The sequence below is a fragment of the Limulus polyphemus genome, unplaced genomic scaffold, assembly GCF_000517525.1.
Source record: "Limulus polyphemus unplaced genomic scaffold, Limulus_polyphemus-2.1.2 Scaffold28, whole genome shotgun sequence".
In the NCBI taxonomy this organism is placed as follows: Eukaryota; Metazoa; Arthropoda; class Merostomata; order Xiphosura; family Limulidae; genus Limulus; species Limulus polyphemus.
In genome coordinates this window covers 718,324-742,375 of record NW_013665638.1, presented here as the reverse complement: position 1 = coordinate 742,375, position 24,052 = coordinate 718,324, and the positions used below count along the sequence as shown (strand labels likewise).

General features: G+C 32.1%; 1 protein-coding gene across 1 annotated transcript in view; it reads right to left on the bottom strand.

Moving 5' to 3' along the window:
• Window positions 1-839: 839 nt before the first annotated feature.
• Window positions 840-24,052, bottom strand: part of LOC106459588 (kin of IRRE-like protein 1) — a 46,903-nt gene continuing 23,690 nt past the window's right edge. The window contains 8 exon segments of the mRNA XM_022386249.1: window positions 840-6,752; window positions 7,833-7,980; window positions 8,562-8,592; window positions 12,331-12,447; window positions 14,454-14,589; window positions 20,428-20,618; window positions 21,431-21,615; window positions 22,728-22,830. Coding sequence (XP_022241957.1) covers window positions 6,585-6,752; window positions 7,833-7,980; window positions 8,562-8,592; window positions 12,331-12,447; window positions 14,454-14,589; window positions 20,428-20,618; window positions 21,431-21,615; window positions 22,728-22,830 — 1,079 coding nt within the window. The 3' untranslated portion in view covers window positions 840-6,584.

The following is a 24,052-nucleotide window of genomic DNA, read 5'->3' as shown; positions in this document are numbered from 1 at the left end:
ATCAACATGTTTATTTGTTTTGAATTTTGCGCAAAGCTACACGAGGGCTATCTGCGCTAACCGTCCCTAATTTAGCAGTGTAAGACTAGAGGGAAGGCAGCTAGTCATCACCACCCACCGCCAGCTCTTGGGCTACTCTTTTACCAACGAATAGTGGGATTATCCGTCATATTATAACGCCCCCACGGCTGAAAGGGCGAGCATGTTTGGTGTAACAGGGATTCGAACCCGCGACCCTCAGATTGTGAGTCGAGTGCCTTAACCACCTGGCCATGCCGAGCAGATCAACATGTACTTTTCCACATGTCTTTAGCTTTCTTTCTTTAGAAGTTATGTTTTAAAATGTGAACAAACAAAGGGAGGACAACCGGTCAGCAGTAACCACCGCCCATGCAGATACTCTTAAACTGTACAGTGGGATTATCTGTCACAGTTTTAATTCCATCCAATGTCGGCTTGAACTCTGGACTTTTACAGCCCGACACACTATAATCATTATGCTACACCAGGCTCGTGCACAACAAAAAATTAAATTAGACTTCATCAATGATGCATTTAGCAAGAACTGTGTATAAGTATTTTGTCTATTTTAGTTTTAGAAACATTTTTGAATATCAGATTTTCACCATTTAGTAGCTACATGTGTTAGTCATTAGTGTCTTTAAGGTACATCTTTGACAATACTGAAAACTTAATCCCTAATAAAAGTATTGTAGAAGAGTGGGGCACAAAATACACAGAAAAAGAAATCGAAGGACCAAGATACTTATATACCATTGATTTGTTTTATAAAACACTTTACAGACTAAATATGTTCTTTAATATAAAAACACACATTGCATTCAAGCTATTTTTATTCTATACTAGCATTACATGAAAAAATATCAGGTTCAATTGATGATAGGACATATGCTTTTTTGTGCAATGATATCAAAAACACATTTTCAAATTAAATATCTTAAGATAGCGTATATGTACTTAACAAACGAATTCACATTAACGTTTACAGTAATTTATATTCAAGAATTTCACCATATGGCACACTAGTAATTGAATACCAGATCAGTATTAAGCAATAATTTGAAAACCTGGCAAACTGATGGATAAGTCAAATTTCACAGTCTGAATAACATATTGTATTAAGCTAGATTTGGAATGGGTAAATGTCAGGGAAGTTTAATCAAAATATTCACTTTCTTCTAAAGTTGAATCTTACATCAACATAGTTGCTCATACATTTGAACAATTTTACATAAAAATTCAAATAATAGGTTTTTAAAAAAAGGGAGTGGAATGAAGAAACTTTCTATATCACAAAGAATATTTAAACACACAAAATTGGATCTTGGAGTTAAGATTATATTTAATTTAATTCAGTACTTTACACCTTAAACATTAAACACAAGTTTAAACACAAATATTTTTTATGACAACAATTTATACACGGACATGATACACTGCGTAATTTAATGTTTTTATATTTAAGTACTAGAAAACTTGATTCATTCATCTGTTACTTAATTAATGTAAAGAGTAAACAACTAATAAAGCACAAAATATCACAATTTCCAAGTAATATTTCAACTGAAATTTAAAATTCTTTCCTTACATTGGTAAAATAACACACACATTTGGCTATAACTTCAAACTACTATACATTTTCTAGAAAATTAAATCTCGTTTTTATTAATGTTACTGTCATTATTAGATCAATTCCTTCTAAAATCATTGGATTCACTTTTTTATACTTATGGGTTTTTTTGTATTAAAGTGGAATGTTGTTTATTAAGTACATTTTTGCAATGATACACAAATTTTGCACGAAACTTAACAATAAAAATAGCTTTTGTGAGCTTAAGGTAAAAAAAAATAGATATTTATAGATTATTTTGAGTAGATACAAGACTAAATAAAGCATTCCTTATTTTGTGATCAAAAATGATGGTAACAGGCATTTGCTTTTTGTAGAGATACAAAAATATATTTGAATTTGTAATAAAAAATTCTTTGAATCTAGCTTCCAAAAAATATAACTGTTTCTTGATAAATATATATATGTATAATAGTAATACAAAAGTAATCTTAGATGCTTATTTCAATTATCAACTACCAGAGCAAAGCTCACATTTCATAATGACAAAACAAACTTCTAGAAAGTTAAAGAAGCTTTGTTTAAATAAGTAACACAACATTTATTATTTTTTTGTTAATGATGGAACCCTTTACTTTTAACTTATTTAGAATGTTTCATATTAAGTAACAAAACCAACAAAATGAACAGTTAAGAACTGAAGTCCCATATTTTCTCATATTAATTTACATAAGATAACAAAAACCATTTCAAGTCCAGCTGAAGACTCTAGGTTCATACTGAAATTTAAGCAAAATCACAAAGAACCTGGACCAAGCTGATACATTTAAAACCATTTTTCCAAAAAATTAAAATAGTACACATAAAACAAATATCTGGCTAACTTTTCACTTATAAACATGCACTGTGCAGCATTTTACATTATATAACAAATTGAATGATATAATATTTTTGAAGCTGTATTACTCAATTAATTTTAGTATAGCTCTATTACCCAATGTATTGTTTGTAATTAAGCACAAAGCTACACAATGGGCTATCTGTGCTCTGCGCATCACGGGTATCGAAACCCGGATTCTAGCGTTGTAAGGCGGCAGACATACCGCCGTGCCACTGGGGGGTCATTTCCCAATGTAAGAAAATATATTACATACTGCAGGTAATGAGCAAAACATAAAAGAAATACCAAATGAATAATAAAAAGAAGGAATTAACTTAAAAGAATATGGCCCTGTATATGGCTATAAAATAGTTTTACACTCACTTAGTCTTTTCAAATGTACTGTTGATTAAAACCTTCTTTGCATTAAAAACTGATAGTCCTCTGAATCTGTGATAAAAATTATATTTACAGCTCTGCAAGGCACCACAATATATGGCACAAGCTATTAATTAACACAAAAATATCTACCTATTAGTATGCTTAGTTATTTTGCATGTAAAAGCATCTTAAAATATTAATGGAGGAGGTGGACAATAAAAGGATGAAATGTGTTTTTTGCCTTAAAATCTAGCTGGATAGCAGGATAATTAACTTGTGAGCAAACACAATTTAATACTATAAGGATATTTAATATATTGATCTGCAATATTAATCACGAAACAAAGCTTATTTTCAATAAAGAATGATACATATCAAACTACTGGTTCCACACACACGCATCAAACCTTTAGATTCTAACCTACAATACTATAACGTACGTTTGTGGGCAAGGCTGGACAACTAAAACTTTTCTACTCCTATAAAATGTTTTTTCCTTCAGAGGAACCTGAATAACAGAAGCTCCAGTATGTCAAATATATCTAGAAAACCAATTCTGTAATGATGGAGATCAAAACAGGTATTAGTCATTCTCTACCTAAAGCATGCCTCACGTTAATCTTTACAATGTGCATTATGGTGATTACTCGCATTAAAATTGGTAATGTAATACTTTTGGTTCCATTACTGATAAGTGTTCAACACAAAACAAAAATAATTTTACAAATTACCTGTATATTAATGCAACATACAAAAATGACAGATATCAATAGTATTTATGAACTAACTTCACTAAATTGTAAATTTTCTCATTCTTTCCCGTTTTTAAAATATTTTTTTAATTAATATGCAATTTAAAAAGCCCAACAAGTATGAAACTGCATTCAGCAGTTTCTGTATATCTGAATTTTTAGTTTTTGTTTTTTGTAAGAATATTATTCTAACCTACATCCATTCTATGAAGTACTTAGTAGAGTATATTTAATGTACTTAGTACTTAAATCTATAATAACAACCATTTTTATAATTTGCCAAAAACACTATGCAGCATCATGACAGAGCAACCAGCACATGAACAATTTTTGACTCCTCCAGGATCATTGCTGAATATATACTACTTGAGAGATGGAGTTCAGAAAAATTAAAAGAAGTTATAAGAAAAAATCATAGTACTTTCCCCAAACCACAATATGCTCTGATGGGAGTATATCCTCAGACAGTCTAAAACACACCAAACATTACCACTTCAATAAAACAACTAGAAAAGCTACATCTTGTAAAAGAACTGGAACATCATCTAAACATTCATGTGAGGTCAGATGGGCATTTCAAGTTGGAAGAGAATAGCACCATTATTTATAGAGGTGAAGAATTGGAGAGAAACAGTGTAGCCATAATCCTTAAAAAAAAAGAAAAAAAAAGGCTTACAAAAGCCTAATCAGCTAAAACCCTGTGTCTCACAGGATACTAGTAATCAAAGTGAATATCAAACTAACTTCAATAACAATAATTATGGTATATATGCTAGCACTTACTTTCACAAAAAATGGAAATGACCTATTTTCCCATAACCTTCAATTAATTAAAAATCACCGAACTTGGTATAGATGAATTGAAGTTGAACAACCACTTAAATAACTCAAACAAGGAAAGGCTACAGGACTTGGCATATCAGCTGAGGCGATCCAGAACAGTGGTCCTACCACCCTCCTTCATAAATTATGTACAAAAGTCTGGAAAAACTGAATATGGCCAGATTACTGGAAAATCATCTAAAAAACAACAACCAGACAAATGGGTTGCATATAAAGATGGAAGAGTTACTAGACACACACTCTGCAGCATCCACACTTTTACATCAACTTAATGGTTTTCTTCATATTTATAGAGTAAAACAATTACTTGAAATAATACTTCAGATGGGTTGGCTAAAACAGTTGGTAACTTTGGTACAATTCCTCTGCATAGACCAGACAGGAGTGGTAAGGTTGAATGGTAATGCTGTTCAGCACTTCCACTGAAAACATCATGAGAGAAACAGAAACTGACAATATGGATGTGCATTGGTGGTTGCCTAATTTCATTATGTTGACAATACAGACCATATTTCGCCTCTAGCTAAGAAGTAGAAGATCTTACAAACTTGAAAATTAAAACTAAATGTCAAGAAAACTAAACTGATGACAACACAAGATCTACCAACCAATACTACCATCTCTATAGATGGTGAATTCATTGAAAATGGAGCTCACTTCAGATACCTAGGTGCCATCACAACAAATACTGGTGATTGGTCGATGGACTTCCAAACTTGTTTCATCAAGGCTGAAATTTGGATGGAAAATTTAATCCACATCTGGAAAGACATCATCATCAAACTAAATCTGAAAATATGCTACATAAAAAGTCTTATATGGACAGTAATAACCTATTATGTTGGAAGATGGACATTGAAAATGGTAGATGAAGAAAACAATTATGGCTGTTGGAATGTGATGTTTATCAGTGAATGTAATGCACCAACTAAACTCAACTTACAAGAAATGACAGTATCTTTGAGGAACTTGGAATGAATGAGAGCCCCTTGGGCATACAGTCAGTCTCAAGTTCGATTTCTTTGGGTATATATGTTGCCCAAATGGAACTAACTAGTAAGATTATACTACAAGACAAAGTCGTACGAAAGTGACAACCAGGTCAACCATGTACTCAGTAGATGGACAACATCCAGAAATGGAATATACAAACAGCAACATAGGACTGCAGGAAAACTCATGTTCAAGTAAATGGTGGAATGAAGCATGTTAAAACAGTTACAGGTGTGGCAAATGATTAATCACCAGACAATTAAAGCTAAAACAGAGTCTGTTGACAAAACACATTCCATTAATAGCCACACTAGTACAGTTGCACTTACTCATTTGCCTGGAGTCAATATATTGGTAAAACTCTTTATACATTAACATAGCTAAATATATCATTACAGTATCATTCATTATCTCATGCACAGTATAGAAAGATTTAATAGTACACAAAATTATTATTTAAGAAATAAAACATTTGCAGAATCCAGACAGCCTACAATAAAAATGAAAACATTTTTTGCTTCAAACACTATATGTATGCTCTTAAAGTTACATACTACAGCTGTGTTTTTCCAAATTCTCGAAAAATTGAACTAGTTGAACTAATTTCATTAAGTCAAGAGTACGACAATATATATAGTATGATATATAAAGTTCCATACTGTATATACACACACATACCATTTTTCTTATCAATAAAGCAGCTAACTTCAAGCAAGCAATTTCTGTATGATATTACAAAGAATCATACAGACATTGTTTTCTTTATTATAATGACATATACTAACGATTCAAAATCAAGTTATTTACAAAAAAGTATCACAGTATTTAAAAGAAATGTGTATCATTAATTACCATATCATTGTCCATATTTATGGAAAGAAATGGGAAGTTTACAGAAAAGTTATTAAAAAAAAAAATATTTATGAAAAATTTAATTTCTAAAGTGCTTCCTTCAATTATTAGTTCAACAATTCTTCCCACAAAAATGTTTCTTAAACTTCAAATATATTGTTCTTAATATACTATGTAATTCACATACATGGTTTTAAAAATTTTGGTATGAGAAATACTTGAATTACTGTAAACGGTGGTAACAAACTGACAAAGCGCAGACTTCGAGCAATTGAACTGAAAATTATTATAACTAAATGTTGTTCTGGTCACCAGCTTTAGGAGGAAATTGTATTTCTGCATATTCTGTTTTATCCACTGGAGTTCTAGTTATCTTGTTTCCATTTTTTTCAGCTGGTATAACAAAATCCAAGTCAGCATACACTACATGATCCTTGGAGCCATTTTTATTCTTGTCCATCTGTGTTATATAAAATAATAATAATAACCTCTTAACTACTGTAAATATCTCATTTCTGAAAATAATATCAATTCTAAACCTTCTAAAGTCTTTCATGGAAACAGACTTATCAGTTAATCATAATTTTTCTCAGTTAAAGTAAATTAAAAAATGTTGCTGCTTATTTATTGATAATACTAAAAATTAAGTATTTCACTTTAAAACAAATTTTAATTAAAATACCCCCCCCCCCTTTAAGATACCCCATATTCTAGGAATTTAAATTTTCCTATGTTTTTACAACTACCTACTCCCTCAGAAATGTATGTTTAAAAGTAAATGTGCTTCAGCTAGCAAGAATTCTTTCATGAGTTCACTGGGTAAACAAAACATTTACCTTCTCAAAGAATTATTGAAACCAACCACAAAACTGCAATTCTCTAAAAGCCACATATACTAAAAAAATGATTCTTCCTCTCATTGATATCTTTGATAAAATTGGCACCTTTCTACAACAAGATTTAAGGAACATGTCAACTAACTTAAATGTTTAATATCAATGTCCCACTTAAGGAACAAATATCATTTGTTACAACATACTAACAAACAGTTCATTTTTTTTATGTACCATTAATCGTTTAAGTATGACAATATGTTAAATCAACTGACAGCTAAGAATATTTTATCATTGAAACAATTTAAACTTGAAATATCATAATGGACACAATAACATTATTTGGCAATTTATTTGGTTCAACACAAATCATTTTTTTGATAATTTACACTACTGTGACATTCTACTGATGCTCAAATACAGTGTTCGTAATAATGTTTTAATAAGAGCACTGTTTTTATTTTAAAGAAAAACCATCCTAATAAGTATATGTTACTTTCACTGCTATCTTACTGCTTACTGACTGGATATTTGATAATTAAACGTCAGTTTTGATCAAAATGTGATATCTAGAATTAAAATTTGATTCCCTCCATTATAACTTAACCTTAATAATGCCAAGTTTCTCTTTAAGTCATCCTAAAAACATCACTTCACTAGACTGAATGAACACTTTCAATATAAATATTAATTATTCTGATAATTACATTCATGTTTTCATACTGTTTATTATCATCCTTGTTTTCTTCTTTCTGGTTTAACTGCTTTTCTGGGGCACTATAGAGAGCATCTGGTGGAATAGCCGTTGGTGTATTTCTTGCTTGCCCATTGCCTGTTAGCTCATCTGATCTTTGACTACCCATTTCAAAGATAAGAAATAGTAAGCATACTTATTGGTTCTTAAGTATTAAAAATCATAATATTTGAAGTACTTTTTAACTACTCATCAGGTTTACACATTCTTAAAACTCTATATATTGAAATGATAAGTATATGTTGTAAATAATGTCACATCTTTCAATAATTTTATGTTTTTTTTACTATTAATTTACTATTTTTCTAGTATTGCTAATTGCAACTGAGGTGTTTTATATCTAAACTAATTTTCAGAAGAAAAAATTTAAACAAGGTTAAGTTCATAAAAACTATTTCAGTGTGACTGTTACAAAATACACCATAAAAATAAGTTTTTTCCCCTTTTGTATTATACAACTTTTTTGCCAATTATTAAACATTTTTATACTGTTTCAAATATATTTTAGTTCTGTATCAAAACCTTAAAATTTCCATAATAATTTATTTTGTATTCAATTTATATATTTTTACAGTTACAGCTAAGTAATGCTTTCATTAACAAAGGTGATTAATTTAAAGCTTGAATGATAAATCTGGTGAAAAATAGCATTTTTATGCAAGTTCAAATATAAAAAAACTACCTTTCAAAATTCTGATTCAATCCCACTTTTTCTATAAGTCAAAAATAAAAAAATAATATAATGTTACAAATAATTATATACCAAACAGTACAAACACTACAGTAAGCTTTACTAACCAGTCTACTAATATCTTAAATTAAGTTTTCTAATAATAAATAAATCACGTAAATAACTTTTAACACATAGCATTATTATGAATTAGGTATTCTGAAAATCCTTACAGTTACACTTAATCTTTGGGTCAACTAAAAGATATATAGCAACTGATCCCACTTATTATAAACATTAACATCGATAATGAGTGACTTATATTTTTAAGTTCAAAAGTGTCGAAAGTTAGGACATAAAAACAAAATCTGTAAACAGATATGTGGTCTAGAAAACAAAGATTTTATTTTCAATCATTTTTTAATAGTTAAATATATATCACAATCCCTATTCTAAAAATATTATACACAAAAGACACGAACCGGCATTTAATAAATCCCATTCTTAATTAAACTTGATTTTGAAAATTATTTTTCAAATCCTGCCAACAACTTTCAAAAATTAAATTAACACACCTAGCTTTGAAATGATATAAAATTCTTTCACAGAGGTTTTATAAATGTAATGTCATAAAGAATATTTGAAAGTTATAATTTTCCAATACTGAAAATGTATTTCTGATAGGTACTTCCCTCTACTTACAAGATCAGCTATTGTCGTCGAGTGCTGCCCTCAATATGTAATTTTTTTTTATGCATGTCACAAGCCTTTTGCTCCCCCCTATTGGAATCGAATGATTCCAACATGTCTCTCATGTAAATCATCATGGACACTTCTCCACCAAGAGGAGTGTGACACATGACTTCCTTTATACACCTCTACCTAACTATCACTTTGAGGTTTGGCGAAAGACAACATCGGATAAAAGTGGGGAGGAAGGATGGATAGTGTGAGTGGAGGGAAATACCTATCAGAAATACCTATCCAGTATTGGAAAATTATAATTTCTGATACGGTACATCCCTCCACTCACAAGATTAGCTAGAATCCCACATTGATTAGGTGGCAAAAACCTGTGTGAGGGAATGACAGAAATACCCCCCAAAAGCATCCAAAGGATACCCCTGGAAATGAGAGAGTCAGATCCAAAGATCTGATGAGGGGAATCGTACCTCATCTTTGCCCATCCGTGAAATGTGCAGTAGATAAGGGCAAAAAAAGAGAGGAGTGCATCCAAGTGGAAGAGAATGAAGGTAGGATAGGGATCCTAACATTGTAAATATATATGCAATTCAATCCCATAAAGTATAAAAGTGGGTAAAACAATGGATGTGCCCTTAGGTGTAGAGTGGCTAAGGCACAACGGAATGTCTGGCGAGAAGAAGGAAGTGATTCAAAGTCTGATGGAATGCAAGAAGCTCGAGGATGTGGATATGTAAAGATCTTTCACCTAAAGACCAATGATCCGAAGCCTACTGGTGATAGACTCATGCATCCCAGCCCTGAAAGGATGCATCCGTGAAAAGATGTAAATCTGGATGAGAAGAAGGAAGCAAGATCACACTGAGTATGTGCCTTGTCCAACCACCAATACTGATCATCCATCAGGGTAGAAGGGTAATGGGAGCTGACAAGGGATTCTGAGCAAGGTTCCACTTAAGGGATCACATATGTGCACGACCAAAGGGGACCAGTGACATCATTAGAGACCACATCCCCAAAAGGATAGAACCTCGTGAGCAGAAAGTGAGGGAGTTAAAAGGGCGTGACAAACTAATAGTTCCATGGAACTAAGTCATAGAGAAGAAGGTTGAGCCCGACTGAGATGAGTGTCAAAAAAAAGACACCCATGTGGACAAGATATTGGGTAGGTCAGAGAAACAACTTCTCCAATTTGATTAATCAGCCCACCTGAGCAGCCACTAGAAGGAGCTGACAAGTATGGCTGGCCGACTCCAGTTCGGAATGAGCAAGAAAAAGCCAGTCATCCATATACTGGTGGAATCGCAACCTCAGAGCATGAAGATGGTGAGCAAATATAAGGGGTGGAAGCAAGCCTGAAGTGTAGGGCACGAAGTTGATAAACCACCCTGTTATGGACGAACCGAAGATACGGACGAGACTATGGTAATATAGGGATGTGGAGATAAGTATTGGTGATATCCATCATGCTTATTCATAAGTCCAGAGAAAACGACCACCTTAGAGTGAGAAAAGACTCCATGATAAAACAGGGCAGTTGAACAAAGCGACTGAGGTGGGACAAATCGATGACAGGCCTCCAGTCCCCGGGTTTTCTTGGAAACAACAAAAAGTCTGGTGAAGGATGTAGAACAGGTTTGATGGCTAACTGAGATAGCATTTCCTGAACCACCTCCAATGGACACTGACTGGTCATGGGATCCTGAGGCAGAGGGAATGAAAATGGGAGGTGGTGAAAAAAACGAGATCATGAATCCTTCTGATAAAACTTGAAGAACCCAATAATCCTTGACGAAAGGATGCCAGTAATGAAGAAAATTGGCAAGCCTAGCTCCTACCAGACCAGAACTGGGTAGTTACAGATACTGTTGACGAGGTGACCAGCGTTGTCAAAGATAACGATGTGAAGAGGGGACAGGTAAGGGTTGGGAAGGGGGTGGAAGGGAAAGGTAACAGGTACCATATTGGGGTCTGACTGAGACAAACAGGCAACAAAGTTGGAAAGAGTAGACTGTTGTTGTACTGATGCATCTCATGATTCCAAAGACTCGGAGATTGTGTCAAAGACGTATCACCACACAAATGGGGCCATACATAAGTCTCGAAGATAGGATGATGGTAAGCGGATGCAGGTTAAACTCCTATCACGAGATACTGTAAAAGAGTTGTGAGGGTAAGACGAAGGCGGGAAAATTGAGCATGGGTCAGCCATACTGACTCCTCAGGCAGGGCATGGGAAGGCATGCCAAAATCAGGAGGTGGAAATAGGCAATCCAAATGTTCATCTGTCTGAACAGACGCAGCTTGTTTGGGAGGAAGTGAGGCAAGGTCCAGAGACAGAGGCTGACCCATATAACATTCCATCTCCCGGCAAATAAACGTGGAGAAATTCTCCACCAGGTCGCCCACACCTGAGGCCTGAGACATAGCGCTAGTTGCAGGTATAACCCCCCAAAGTGGTAACATGAATTTTGAAATTCATGATGAGAAAGAGTCAACCAATAATCAAAAGCATAAATAACAATGGGACTGTAATAAACTGGGTTTAATATGAAGTTAAGAAACAGTCTTAATAGAAATTAAAAGTGAAAATAAATGAAGACTACTTCGGGAGTATATTAAAGACGAACGTGAAACTTTAAACAAACAAAAAGGAACACGTCTGAGCACAAGCATTGACAAACGAGAAGTAATAGTTCTGTAGAGGCATATAGGGGGAGTCACATTACGTCACATATGTCAAACTCCTATTGGTGGTGAAGTGATGCATGATGATTTACTTGAGAGACATGTTGGGATCATTCGATTCCAATAGGGGGGAAAAGAAGACTTGTGGCATACATAAAGAAAAGGTTTGCATATAGAGGGCAGCACTGGACGAGAATAGCTAAGAGGGATGTACCATATTGGAAATAACTGTTTTTACTAATAATTCTTCAGTTTCTGAAAACTTTTATTGCCTCTAATAACATCAATTATGGGTAAGGATGCTATACTTTACATATATAGTATAAAAACATCAAAAACCTGTAATGCACATGAAAAAACATGATGTTTAGAATTTTACTTCATATCTTACTTTTGAATAAATATTTCTTTTTTTTGATGATGATGTATATACCAATTAGAATTAAGACCACCAAAAAGGCAGCACAGCCCACTGCTACACCTATCACCATAGACAAGGCCACAGGTTCTGTAAGATATGAAAGGAAAATTTTGATAGGAACATATAGGTAACTGAACCACATATTACAATTTTAATAGTTTACTTATACTATACCTGTATACTTTTGTAACTACTCACATGACTTTTAAACAAAAACTGAACAGTAGTCTTACACTGTATAAGTGTTTGAAAGGTGTGGTAAGCTAAAACATCCATGACCTCAACACTATTAGTTATCCATACAAAATATGCTTGCAAACCAACTAACCATATGATCAAATTTTTGAAGATAAACAGATTTCATTTTTTTATTCTTCTACCAAAAATGAAAGAAAATATTAAAAAAAAAACATGGTCAGGCATATACATTGTATACCCATAAATTTGCATTTGGTTGACTATAAATGATGCAGAAACTGCTTTTCTTATTTTTGCAAATCTTCTTAAAACTCAAAGTAAATCCACACTTCAGTTAGATAAAAGTACTTGACTAAGACAAAATCAATGCAAGTAAAACAACAGATCAGTGTATGGATATGGCAGATATAGTACTGAAACATTTTTTTTATGCTTCTCTTCTCAGAAAAAGCGTAAGGGGCCAAATAATGAAACAAGCTTAATAACATTGTTTTATGATCAATATAACATTATAATCACAACTTGCCAGCAAGTTGTTCATACTAAAACAAGTTGAATTATTGTTTAAATCTGAGAGATTACTCAACGTTTCAACTGTTACATTTACTGTAGGATTTAGCTGAAAATAAAATGTACATATTCTGAAAAATTTAATGAATACATTAGTATTCATTTCTTCTGTGTTGTGCCTCAAGAGTATTTTTAAGTTTAGTATCACTAAAATTGGTAAAAACTAGAAGCAAAAGGCTAGAATTTCTAAATTGTATCTAACATTAATAAAACAAAACAAGTTAAAAATAACATACTAAATTCTCTAGAATTGTACATGGCCTTTAGACATTCAGGATAAATTATATAAAACTATGGGATTTACTTAGATCATTATGTGATGTATGGTTTAAAGTTTTTCATTTGATTCAGTAAACTACAATTCTTTCTTGACTTCTTAAACAAAAATCATGACATGTTTTATTACAAAATATTAATTGTTTATGGCATAATTATTATTTATCATGTAGTTTAATTATGTCTCTTAAGTTAATGGTCACACAACCAATTAATGAAGAAAGGTTTAAGGAACATCATAATAAATGTTAAAAATGTATCAAACCTGGAGCTCAATTAGTAAATGTTTTTTAGTTCTTTAAATAGTTCTTTTTTCATAGTAATGAGCGAAACTTTGTAAAGTGAATTGAATTTCTTTATGTTTTTGCTTTTTATAATGAGCATTATAATAATCATATTGATGTGGCTATTTACTATCACTTTCATGCCTTTTCAAAACTGTACTAAAACAGTATAATTTTACACGATTTGCATAAAATTAAAGATTTAACAACAGTCTCTCTCTCTTACAGGTAAATTTTATAATGCATATAAATAAGGTTTATAGTTCATTGTAATGTGAACATTAAAGTTAGTGTTAATTTTACTTGTAAAATGAATTTTCTAATGTCGCCATTAAATCATCAGTCCCTAGTTAAGTTTCAAAAAAAATATCTTAGCATTTCTTTCTTGAGGGCCTTTCTACTACACTTTTTTGCAGTAGTTTTTAAAATTATCTTCATAAATCATGATGTATCCACTTCAGAGTTTGCTATGCAAGATAAAAAAACTACTTTATAAACAATTTATAGAAAATACATATTAAAGTGTAATGTGGTTAAATCTGAGCATAATGTTCTAAAATATACAATAAAATTGCACACCATTACAATACACACTGGCAGAATATATTACATGTGACACTGCTCAAGACCCCACTCAAACCTTGTCCACTTCAACATCAATACTGCTTTAAATTGCACTACTGGTACATGTTAAGACTGCTTCATTACATGGTAAAAATTTCTATATTGTTTTGTTTGGGGGGGGGGGCTGTTTAATTTCCTCACCTTTAACTGACAATGTGACAGCATATGTTTCTTGTCCGTTCGTATTTTCAATATGGAGAACATACTTCCTTGAATCACTTTTTTCAACATTTTGTATAAAAAGTTTAGCTTCATAGCAGTCATCCCACTGTCTCACCTGTAATTTTTATAAGGTTTAGAAAATATTTTTCAAACATTTAAAAATAAAAAAGAAATAAATTACACATAATAATCTGTTTCTCTTTAATAGCACTGTTTGTTGTAATATTTTATGTGTAACATAATGAAGCTAGACCATGACATACAGGGTCAGGATAGTTAGTTTGCTCATCTAACATCCATACATGCACTTTGAAAACTAAACAACAGAAAACTAAAATAATTACTATCAGCTAGACAAAAGAAGCGCCTTGTTAGAAATTTACACAAAAATAATTCAAAACTAAATGTATTAACAATGTAGTGTAGTATGTATTAATGAAACTGAGGGATAGATTTGAATTGTTCCATAATTACACATCAAGTTTTAGATCCCACTATGACATTAAAGCAACTCAAAAAATAGAACACAATGAAATAGTACAAGAATGCATGGACTTAGCTGTAATACTAGAGAAAATCGAACTTGTTGACAGAATTGCTTAAGCCTAGCTACAATTCTCCTAGGGACGTATGATGTCATGGGAACACAACATTATATTTAGAAAAATGATTTAGCAGCAGTATATCCTAACATGTTTATTGCTCTCAGGTTGCTATTTACAGCTCAAGTGGCTACTGCATCTCCTTAAAAGAGTTTTCCAAAACAGAATTAATTAAGTTCATCTGAGATTGTGTATTTCTCATGAGTGTCTTATAAGGTTGGCCATGCTATCCATCAAGACAGATAGTGCAAGATGGTTGAATTTCCAGAAAGTTGTCAATTAATTAGTAATAGCATTAGGTAAAAAGTAAATTGTCACAGTTTAAAACAAACTAAAAACCATGCGAACAAAAAATTGTACTTTCTAAATAGATATGTTTCCCACTTTTGTGCCAAATATATGTATTGAAATGAGCCTACAATTAAAAAATACCTTGCAGGAGGCCTAAAATCTTTGTCACAACAGTCTGCTTATGTGAGGGACACTCATTCAAAAAAAAAAAAGATTCAGCAGTCCTGATTTACTAATTTCTTAAATCTGGGAGGTTAACATTCTGTTCTTCCCAATAGAATGAATGTTCATGTTTAAGATATATCCTTAAATTATGGTTAGCCAGTTTTCCTTTATTATAATTTATGATTATGCCTTCTTTCACAAGAAGAGTATCTTCAGTTGTTTTTGTTTGTTTGTTTGTTTGTTTTTAATTTCGCGCAAAGCTACACGAGGGCTATCTGCGCTAGCCATTCCTAATTTAGCAGTGTAAGACTAGAGGGAAGGCAGCTAGTCATCACCACCCACCGCCAGCTCTTGGGCTATTCTTTTACCAACGAATAGTGGGATTGACCGTCACATTATAGCGCCCCCACAGCTGAAAGGGCGAGCATGTTTGGTGTGACGGGGATTCGAACCCGCGACCCTCAGATTGCGAGTCGAGCGCCTTATCCGCCTGGCCATGCCGGGCATCTTCAGTTGGTTAAGATCATGTCTGAGATCTTTCTTAGGTGCCATAGAACTATAAATATCATTCTACAGCATCCTTAGCTGTTCCATTCTCTCATCTTTTCTGGTTAGTATGAGGATTCTACAGTAGTGTTAGACTTGAGACAAAAATCATTTGTGTTCACAGCATTTCTAGCTATAGAGTATTGGTTAGTTTCCTTTAGTCCTTCATATGTATACTTCAGCTACATTTCTGCTGTAGATATTCACTCATATACCTTAATGTACCAAGGACTGTTGAATTAGGTTATGATGTGGACTAAGTAGGTAATGACTGATGTTTCTACAAATATTTTCTTGATTAGTGGGTGTGTTAGAATGCTTAATTTACGGCCTCCCATTCACATGTCTGATTCTTAATTCTGTGAAATTTTTGTAATTATAGGATTAAAATTAACTTCAAACAAGCACTTACCTCTAAAATACTAATAACCTTCCCTTGTTGAAATGTTCACATGCTGTTAACAACTATGTGACTCAAAGTTCTAAATTTCTTTGACATAAAGCAAAACATGTGGCATCTTATCTATAAGTCTCCATTCTCCCACTTTCCACATGACTTATTGGACATACATAGGGCTGCCAAAAGCCATTATGGACCTAATGGAAGAACTTGTATGTGTCCACTCCTAGTTTTTGAAATAAAGCTGCAATGATGTATAAGTGATTGAAAGTGCAGTTGATACATTATGTACACATTTTTCTGCTACTTTCATGGATCCCCTGATGGGCAGTCAGCCCCAAAAAAATATCCTTGGCCTTCCTGCCTTCTTAGTGGGGTTGCACATGCATCAGAAAAGCTTACATAAGCTCTGCTTTCCCACTATAATTAAAGTTTATAAGTTGCAGTCATGATGAAAACCACAAATCACCAAATTGAGGAGAAGTAAAGGGTATTTCAGGAATAAGAATCTGTTTGAAATTTATTTTAATACTAAAAAGTCTAAAATTCAAATTAAGTAGACTTACAGTGGTGGAAAAAATTATTATGTCACCAAATTTTTTCACACTTTTCTTGGTTCCAGTAATTTCTTATTTTACAAGATAGTGCATTGTGGAAGTGTCTGAACTAATATAAAATGGTGACGGACATTTTGTAGAGTAAGCTAATTTCTCCAAACACACACACACACATATATACATCTTTATCAACAAACTAATTGTGAAAAATGTATTACAGCAGATAATCCACAAATACTTGGCAAATATGAAAATGTTTTCTGAGTAAGAAAACCTAGACATAAAGATAATGCCACTAGTGTAATTGACAAAAAGTGGTCACAGAATCTGTTTCTTATTTTTATAATTTTATTGTGCCCCCTCTGTCCTTGATAATAGCTTGACATCACCATGGCATAAATGCATGAAGAACTGAATGTAAGCAGGGATAAGTTGATGATGCCACTTGCAGATTAAGGTTTTCTGCATTTCCAAGATGCTTCTCGATTTCTTCTCTTGCACTTTGTTACTCGTTATCTTCCAGCTGTGATAGGGTTGAAGCAGTGAAATAAAACCTAAGATGTCTTTTCAAAACATTTAGAGTGGAATTCCCTCACAGAATCTGTTTCTTATTTTAATAATTTATTGTGCCCCCTCCATCCTTGATAAGAGCTTGACATCACCTCTTTATTTCACATCTACTGCATAAAGTGCATGAATATTACCAACATTTTTGGCCTGTGGCATGGAGCAGAGTGATCCTGAATTGTTGGCACTAACAATGTATTTCACAAAACACAAGCATCTAACACCCTGACCAAAGATGCATCCCTATATCACCTGACCCTGCAGATGTTTCACAGTTCCATTCAAATATGCTGGATAAAATTCTTCTCCACTTGAGATTATATAAAGTGCTTCCCATCAGACCCATGCTGGTTGAACTTTGATTCTACTGAGAAGGTCACTTTGTTCCACATGACTTTAGTACAGTCAGCAAGCTCTTTGGCTCAGTCAAGCCTCATCTTTCTCATTCTCTTGGTGAGGAGAGGTTTCTTTCTTGACAGTCTTGCTGGTAGACCAGCTGAGCACAAAAAAATTCAGAAGAGCCTGTGACATTAAAGTAATTGATTCATAATGAAAGTGGACAATGATTCAGGCTCATCCAAATTCAATTAAAAAAAAAATTCAGCCAACTTTCAAATATCAGGTCAAGGTGGAAAAAGCCACAGAAATTAAGCCATGAACATGAGATATTAATGAAAATTCCTATTAAACACTAAATTTGGCAATTAACTCAGAAAACTAGTATATAAACAAGGGCCTAAACTTTTATCTAAAAAAACTCAAGGAAACAGCAGCTTTAGTTAGGAACATCATTGAAAAGACTGAGTATAATAGTGTACAGCATGAAATTTAAAAACTTACTTGAAGCAAACCAAAAGGAAGAAAGTTTGAAATACAGTATTCATGCACCAAGATTACTAAGTAATGATAATTGATCAACAGTAACAAAATGTACAACATGGGTTATTCAGCTAAAATAAGCTGCTACAAAAATTCAAAATTCCATGTGATCTCAGAAAAATAAAGCAGAATATTTGCACACACTGCAAGCTAATACAATAAAAACAGGATAAACTGACTAAGCAAAAAAACATGTAACTTAATGGAATTACTGTCAATATATAAAAAATATGAATTAGGCCACTCAAGGGAAGTTAGACACAAAGCCAAAATGGTACGAGTTTATAGCCATTGGCAAACGTATATTCTACTTGAGTAAAAGAGTTAGTGCATGTGTACAATTTTTCAATCCTTGGTTAAGAAGAATGTCATGGTACATGCAGAACAACTACACAAAAGTTATGGAAAATGTACCTGAATATATCTGAATAAAGATATATTATGAAGTAATAAAGGAAGGGTGAAATTCATGACTATTTCAGTCATTACACTGGTAAACATAAATTGACAAGATTGTTGTGTTTTTGCAAAAGATCTTGTGAGTATGACACAAAGTTGATTTTTTTTTACTTTAGTTTTGTTAATGAAAAGTCAGTGTAGTGACTCTCACTGGGTTTATTTTTCTTGTTTTCCAGTATCAAAGCAAGAATGCTGAAACAAACTTAAGAAAGATAATTTATTACACCATATTAAACCAATCTTCAAAAATGATACTGTTATGATGATATTTATTAAATACTGTCATAAAAAATACTGTGATATGTATTTTGAGGTATAATGTCAACCCATAATGTGAATGAGTTCTAAAGTCCAGTAAAAGGTTTATTGCAAATTTTACCACATATATATATAGCTCTTTGGTGGAGGATATCTCACTGACTTGCACAAAATTTTAAGAAAAAGATTCTTAGCAAAACAGCAACTCAAGTACAATACCTTTATGTCCATCCAGATGTGTTGATGTTATTTGATTTACATATTTTTCTTTACAATTTCAGGTTTTTCTAATAGAGTATTAAGTATATAAGCTAGTTATTGCACGTTATAAGAGTATATAAATCTGAAATGAGGTACTTATCCTGTGCTTTACAGCACAAAAGTTTCAATATATTTTGCTTTACTTGTCAAAGCCTAAATAAATACTTATTTTTTTCAATGAATCCTGGTATTAATATTTAATTATTTAGCTTAGTGTAAAATAAAGGATTTTTAATAAAGTTTCTTTTTCTAAATAACTCAACTTATAAACTTCTGTTGCCCATGACATAATAATTGCAAGCATGCACTGCATTTGTTAAATACATCTAACCAATACTTTTCTTTTTCTGGTACCTCTATCTTCTGATCCTTTTAAACAGTTATAATATTTGTTCTAAAGCAAAACTACTCGTCAAGATACACATACTTTTTGTTTAGTCAGTGACCTACAATTATTAATTTACTTCATAAAGCACTGATATTTTTTATTCTAGCAAACATAGTAAACATAATGTACTATAAGTATACAAGACATGCCAAAATCATTCATTCAAAAATAAAATAGAGTTAAATAAAAAAAAATGAGAGTAATGAAGCCAAAATTTTCACATATCCAATACTGTAAGTATGGCAGAGTTCGTAGCAATAGGAAACTTCCTTTTTCAAACATGGCTGAAAAAGTACAAATCACACACACACACTTCACTTTCTCTGCATGGGTTCCACACTGTTGTTGATGTTAATGACCTGCTACTTGGTTATGACAGACTTACTACTGAGATATACTTTTGCATTCACAGTTTTTATTTTTTGGTGTTTCAGTTTTGGATGAATACTTTTGGTACACCCTGTATATCTGAGGTTCTAGAAAGTGAGCAAAGCAGTGCTGAGACCGAAGCATGTGTGAAACTTTAAATACATATTAAAGTAAACTGAACACATTATATTTATGAAAAATGTATACTTACAGGCACAAGTGCTATGGCAGCATAACGTGCAAGTTTTGATCCTGTTTCTAGCTTCAGACTGCCCCACTCCCAGAACACCTGTTTGGGTTTTGGATCAGCACAAAACACAGCACTAATTGTAGCATCCTCATTTTTCTTCACAACTACTTCATCTTTTGTGGTAGTCATACCCATAATGACTTGAGGACTTCCTAAACATGCAGCATTTTCCAGCTTTTAAAATAAACGCACCTTACAAATAATAACAATTTAAGTTTGAATAACATACAACCCCGAAATGATCTACAACCAGTAAAGACATGAAAATATAAGAAACACAATATATATATATATAATTTTTCTTTTTAGAAATACATTTGTATGTCAACAGTAAATATACTTCACATACTAATGATTCTTCATGTTATCAGTACTCACTGAATATAGCAGAAAAACATACCATGTTTGCAATATATGTAAATAAACATCTTTTGAAGTTTCATTTTGAGTTACACAAAGATCTTTCTCTTTAAGTATTAATAACTTCATACTGTTGCCACAAATCCTTATGTTTAAAGTTGTTTTTTTTACATATCTTTTAAACATATTTTATTTAATGAACACTTCTTTGGTTATGCAGAAAATCTGGTAGGAATAGTATGTGAATATGGAAATGGCAAGAGCAATGCAAGATTTTGTTTACACTACCATTATATATGTGTGTATACTCTGATATTCTGTTTGACTAATTAATTTCTTTCAAACTTAAGTAATATCATAATATAGATTATAATTATATACATAATCCACTTAATGTGAAAGTACTGTAGAATTAGCTTTTAGTGATATATATAATATTCAATATTTCTGTGTTATCTAATTCAGTTTTTGTATTATTATTATAGTAACAGACTAAAGTATTCGGCAACAATATCAAAGCCATTTACAAGAAATCTTTTATACACACACATATAAACACACAGACTACAGTATGAGTAATAAAGAACGACACAGTGCAACTCACCAGTAACATCTAATTTGATCTCTTCAGACTGAACTTTATGTTCTATTCCATTGATGTAGTTTTTTGCCTCACAAATGTACCGACCTTGAAAGTCATAAGTAACGTTTTCTATTTTAAAAGTTGCACCTTTTCCCTGTTCCTGCCATACATTCGTTTCACCAGGTTTCTTTTGAAGCCAAGAGTACCTGTAACAGATTAATACGCTAATATGAGAATGTTTCTCACTCTCAATTTTTGTGCAGTGAATATGAATATGATAAAAACCACTCCATTTTGTATCTTTGACAAAGACAAGCTCTTTACAAAGGTTGGAACCAAAAGGAAAAACAAAATCAAAAACTTTCACTGAAGACAATTAGCCAAAGCTCTTCTGCATAACAGGATCTCTTGTTATCTGTGTTATCTGAGTAGTTTTGAATCACACACAAAATACTTTAATATAATCAATCCATCATATTATTTTTAGCTTTATTAAAATTAAAATAAAAAAAATAGAAGTGTTCTTCTTTGTCCAAATTTCAATATACATATATATATATATATACACACACAAATCTTAACTATGAAATCCATGAAATTGAAAAAAATTACTTTTTTAATCTTAAAACCATATATGCATATATTTTTCTTAACCAGCTTAAATCCCAACATGCATAAGAATACTGTACAATAAACTAGAATAAAATACATTAATTAGATATGAGTCACACACACACAAGGAAACAATATGTAAAAAAAAGCCTTCTACATCTACTTATCTAATACCACATTCAGGCAACCTAACACAGAAGTCAGCAAAACTTTGTTAACCATATGCAAAGCATTAAAATAAGTTCATTGATAAAAATCTAAATGGGAAAGACCAAACGAATGTATGGAATACCAGCTTCTCTACCAAGAAGATCCAGGATCGAATCTTAGCAACTGCTACCAAAAAAATATTCCTTCTTGGGATTTCCTTGAAGATGATAACATTTGATACAAACCAGTTTATATTGACATACAGTAATTACAAAAACAAAAAATACTGTTAGTAAGTTGGTGAACAAATAATAACAGGCTACTAATCATGACAATAAACATACACATAAGTCTAATTTTGTAAGTATTAAAAAGTTTAATTCAGTATATGAATGTGTAAACTTGCAATACATTTTTAAATATATCTTTTTGTTATTAACTGAAGGTGACAAACATTCAAAACGTATCTCAAGAGCACACATTGGCAAAAAAAAGAAATAACATTTTTTCTCAGTAATATTTCAACTTTTTTTTTAAACTATACCACACTACTTACTCGGGAGCAGGATTTCCTTCAGCTTGGCAATTCAGCTCTTGAGAACTATAGAGTTCAGTCAACACATTTCCATTAGGAATCACTTCTTTGATCTCGGGTTTATCTGTTTGTAGAATATGGAATATATTAAATAAAATGTTTTTTTTATTATAAAGTACTTCTAGAAAAACAATCAAATAACATTATCGCAAGACAATTTTAGAGTTCACTTACTTAATACTAAAACCATTCATTGAATTAAATGTATATCATTTATTTCTTTTATGATTTTTTTATTGACTTAACATAAAACTCAATTATTAGCAGATGCATCACTAGGTACTTAAAAGATTTGGGGCTCAGACCCATAGGCATGGGAATTTTCAACATTTCAGTAGGGTATCAATCATGGTTTTTCTATTCTGATTTTTCAAGACACCAACTGAGGATTCAGGGCACTGTCAAATAGAATTGGGGCACGGACAACGTGTGCCAGTGCCTAGTGATGCCTCTGCTTATTAAGAAATCCATATTTGCATTAATTAAGGTCATTATAGCTGAAAACTCTTTTAACAGTATGGGTGTACAAATGATAAATCAGTGCAATCTAGTCATTCTAAGCTTTATATGATCTGTCTTCAACTTTTATATTATTCTCAAGTCCTCTAACCTCAACCGACTTATCTACATACAAGTACATTCACTGTAAACCTAAATCTGATTTAACTGTGATATGTCATTTTATTGTATACTATTAGTAATAGGTCTAGGCCTACAGTTATTTAGTCAGTTTTAATGCAGTATTTCATCAAAACTTTTAACAATTAACTTTAAGACTAACTATAGAACTAATAATGTAGTTTGCATGTGTATACATACGCAATTCCATATACGAATCACATGATATAGTTTCAAAAATTCAATTACACAATTTATTTTACTTGTGTTCAGAAATTACATACATGTTTGTTATTTCTGGATGTTTTATACAGTTAACATACACTCAACATTCTTTCAATTTTGAAATATATACATTAAAATACTAAGTTGATTTATGACATAATAAATGACTTTAAAAAAATAATAAGCAACTAGAGTAGATTGTTTTCTAAAGTCTTATAAAACTACATATAGTGGTAATCTCTATCACAGCCCTATCAGAGCTAATAAGAGTTTATAATGCATGAAACTGCAGTTTTCTTCTGGTCATTGTATGGGCTTTCTTACCTAATGTGCCCTTATACATATTAACATTTAGAAAACTTGTCATGGCCTAGTTTTTAGGGCATTCAACTCAAAATATGCCATATCATGGGTCCAAATCCCATTATCAAACATGCTTAGCC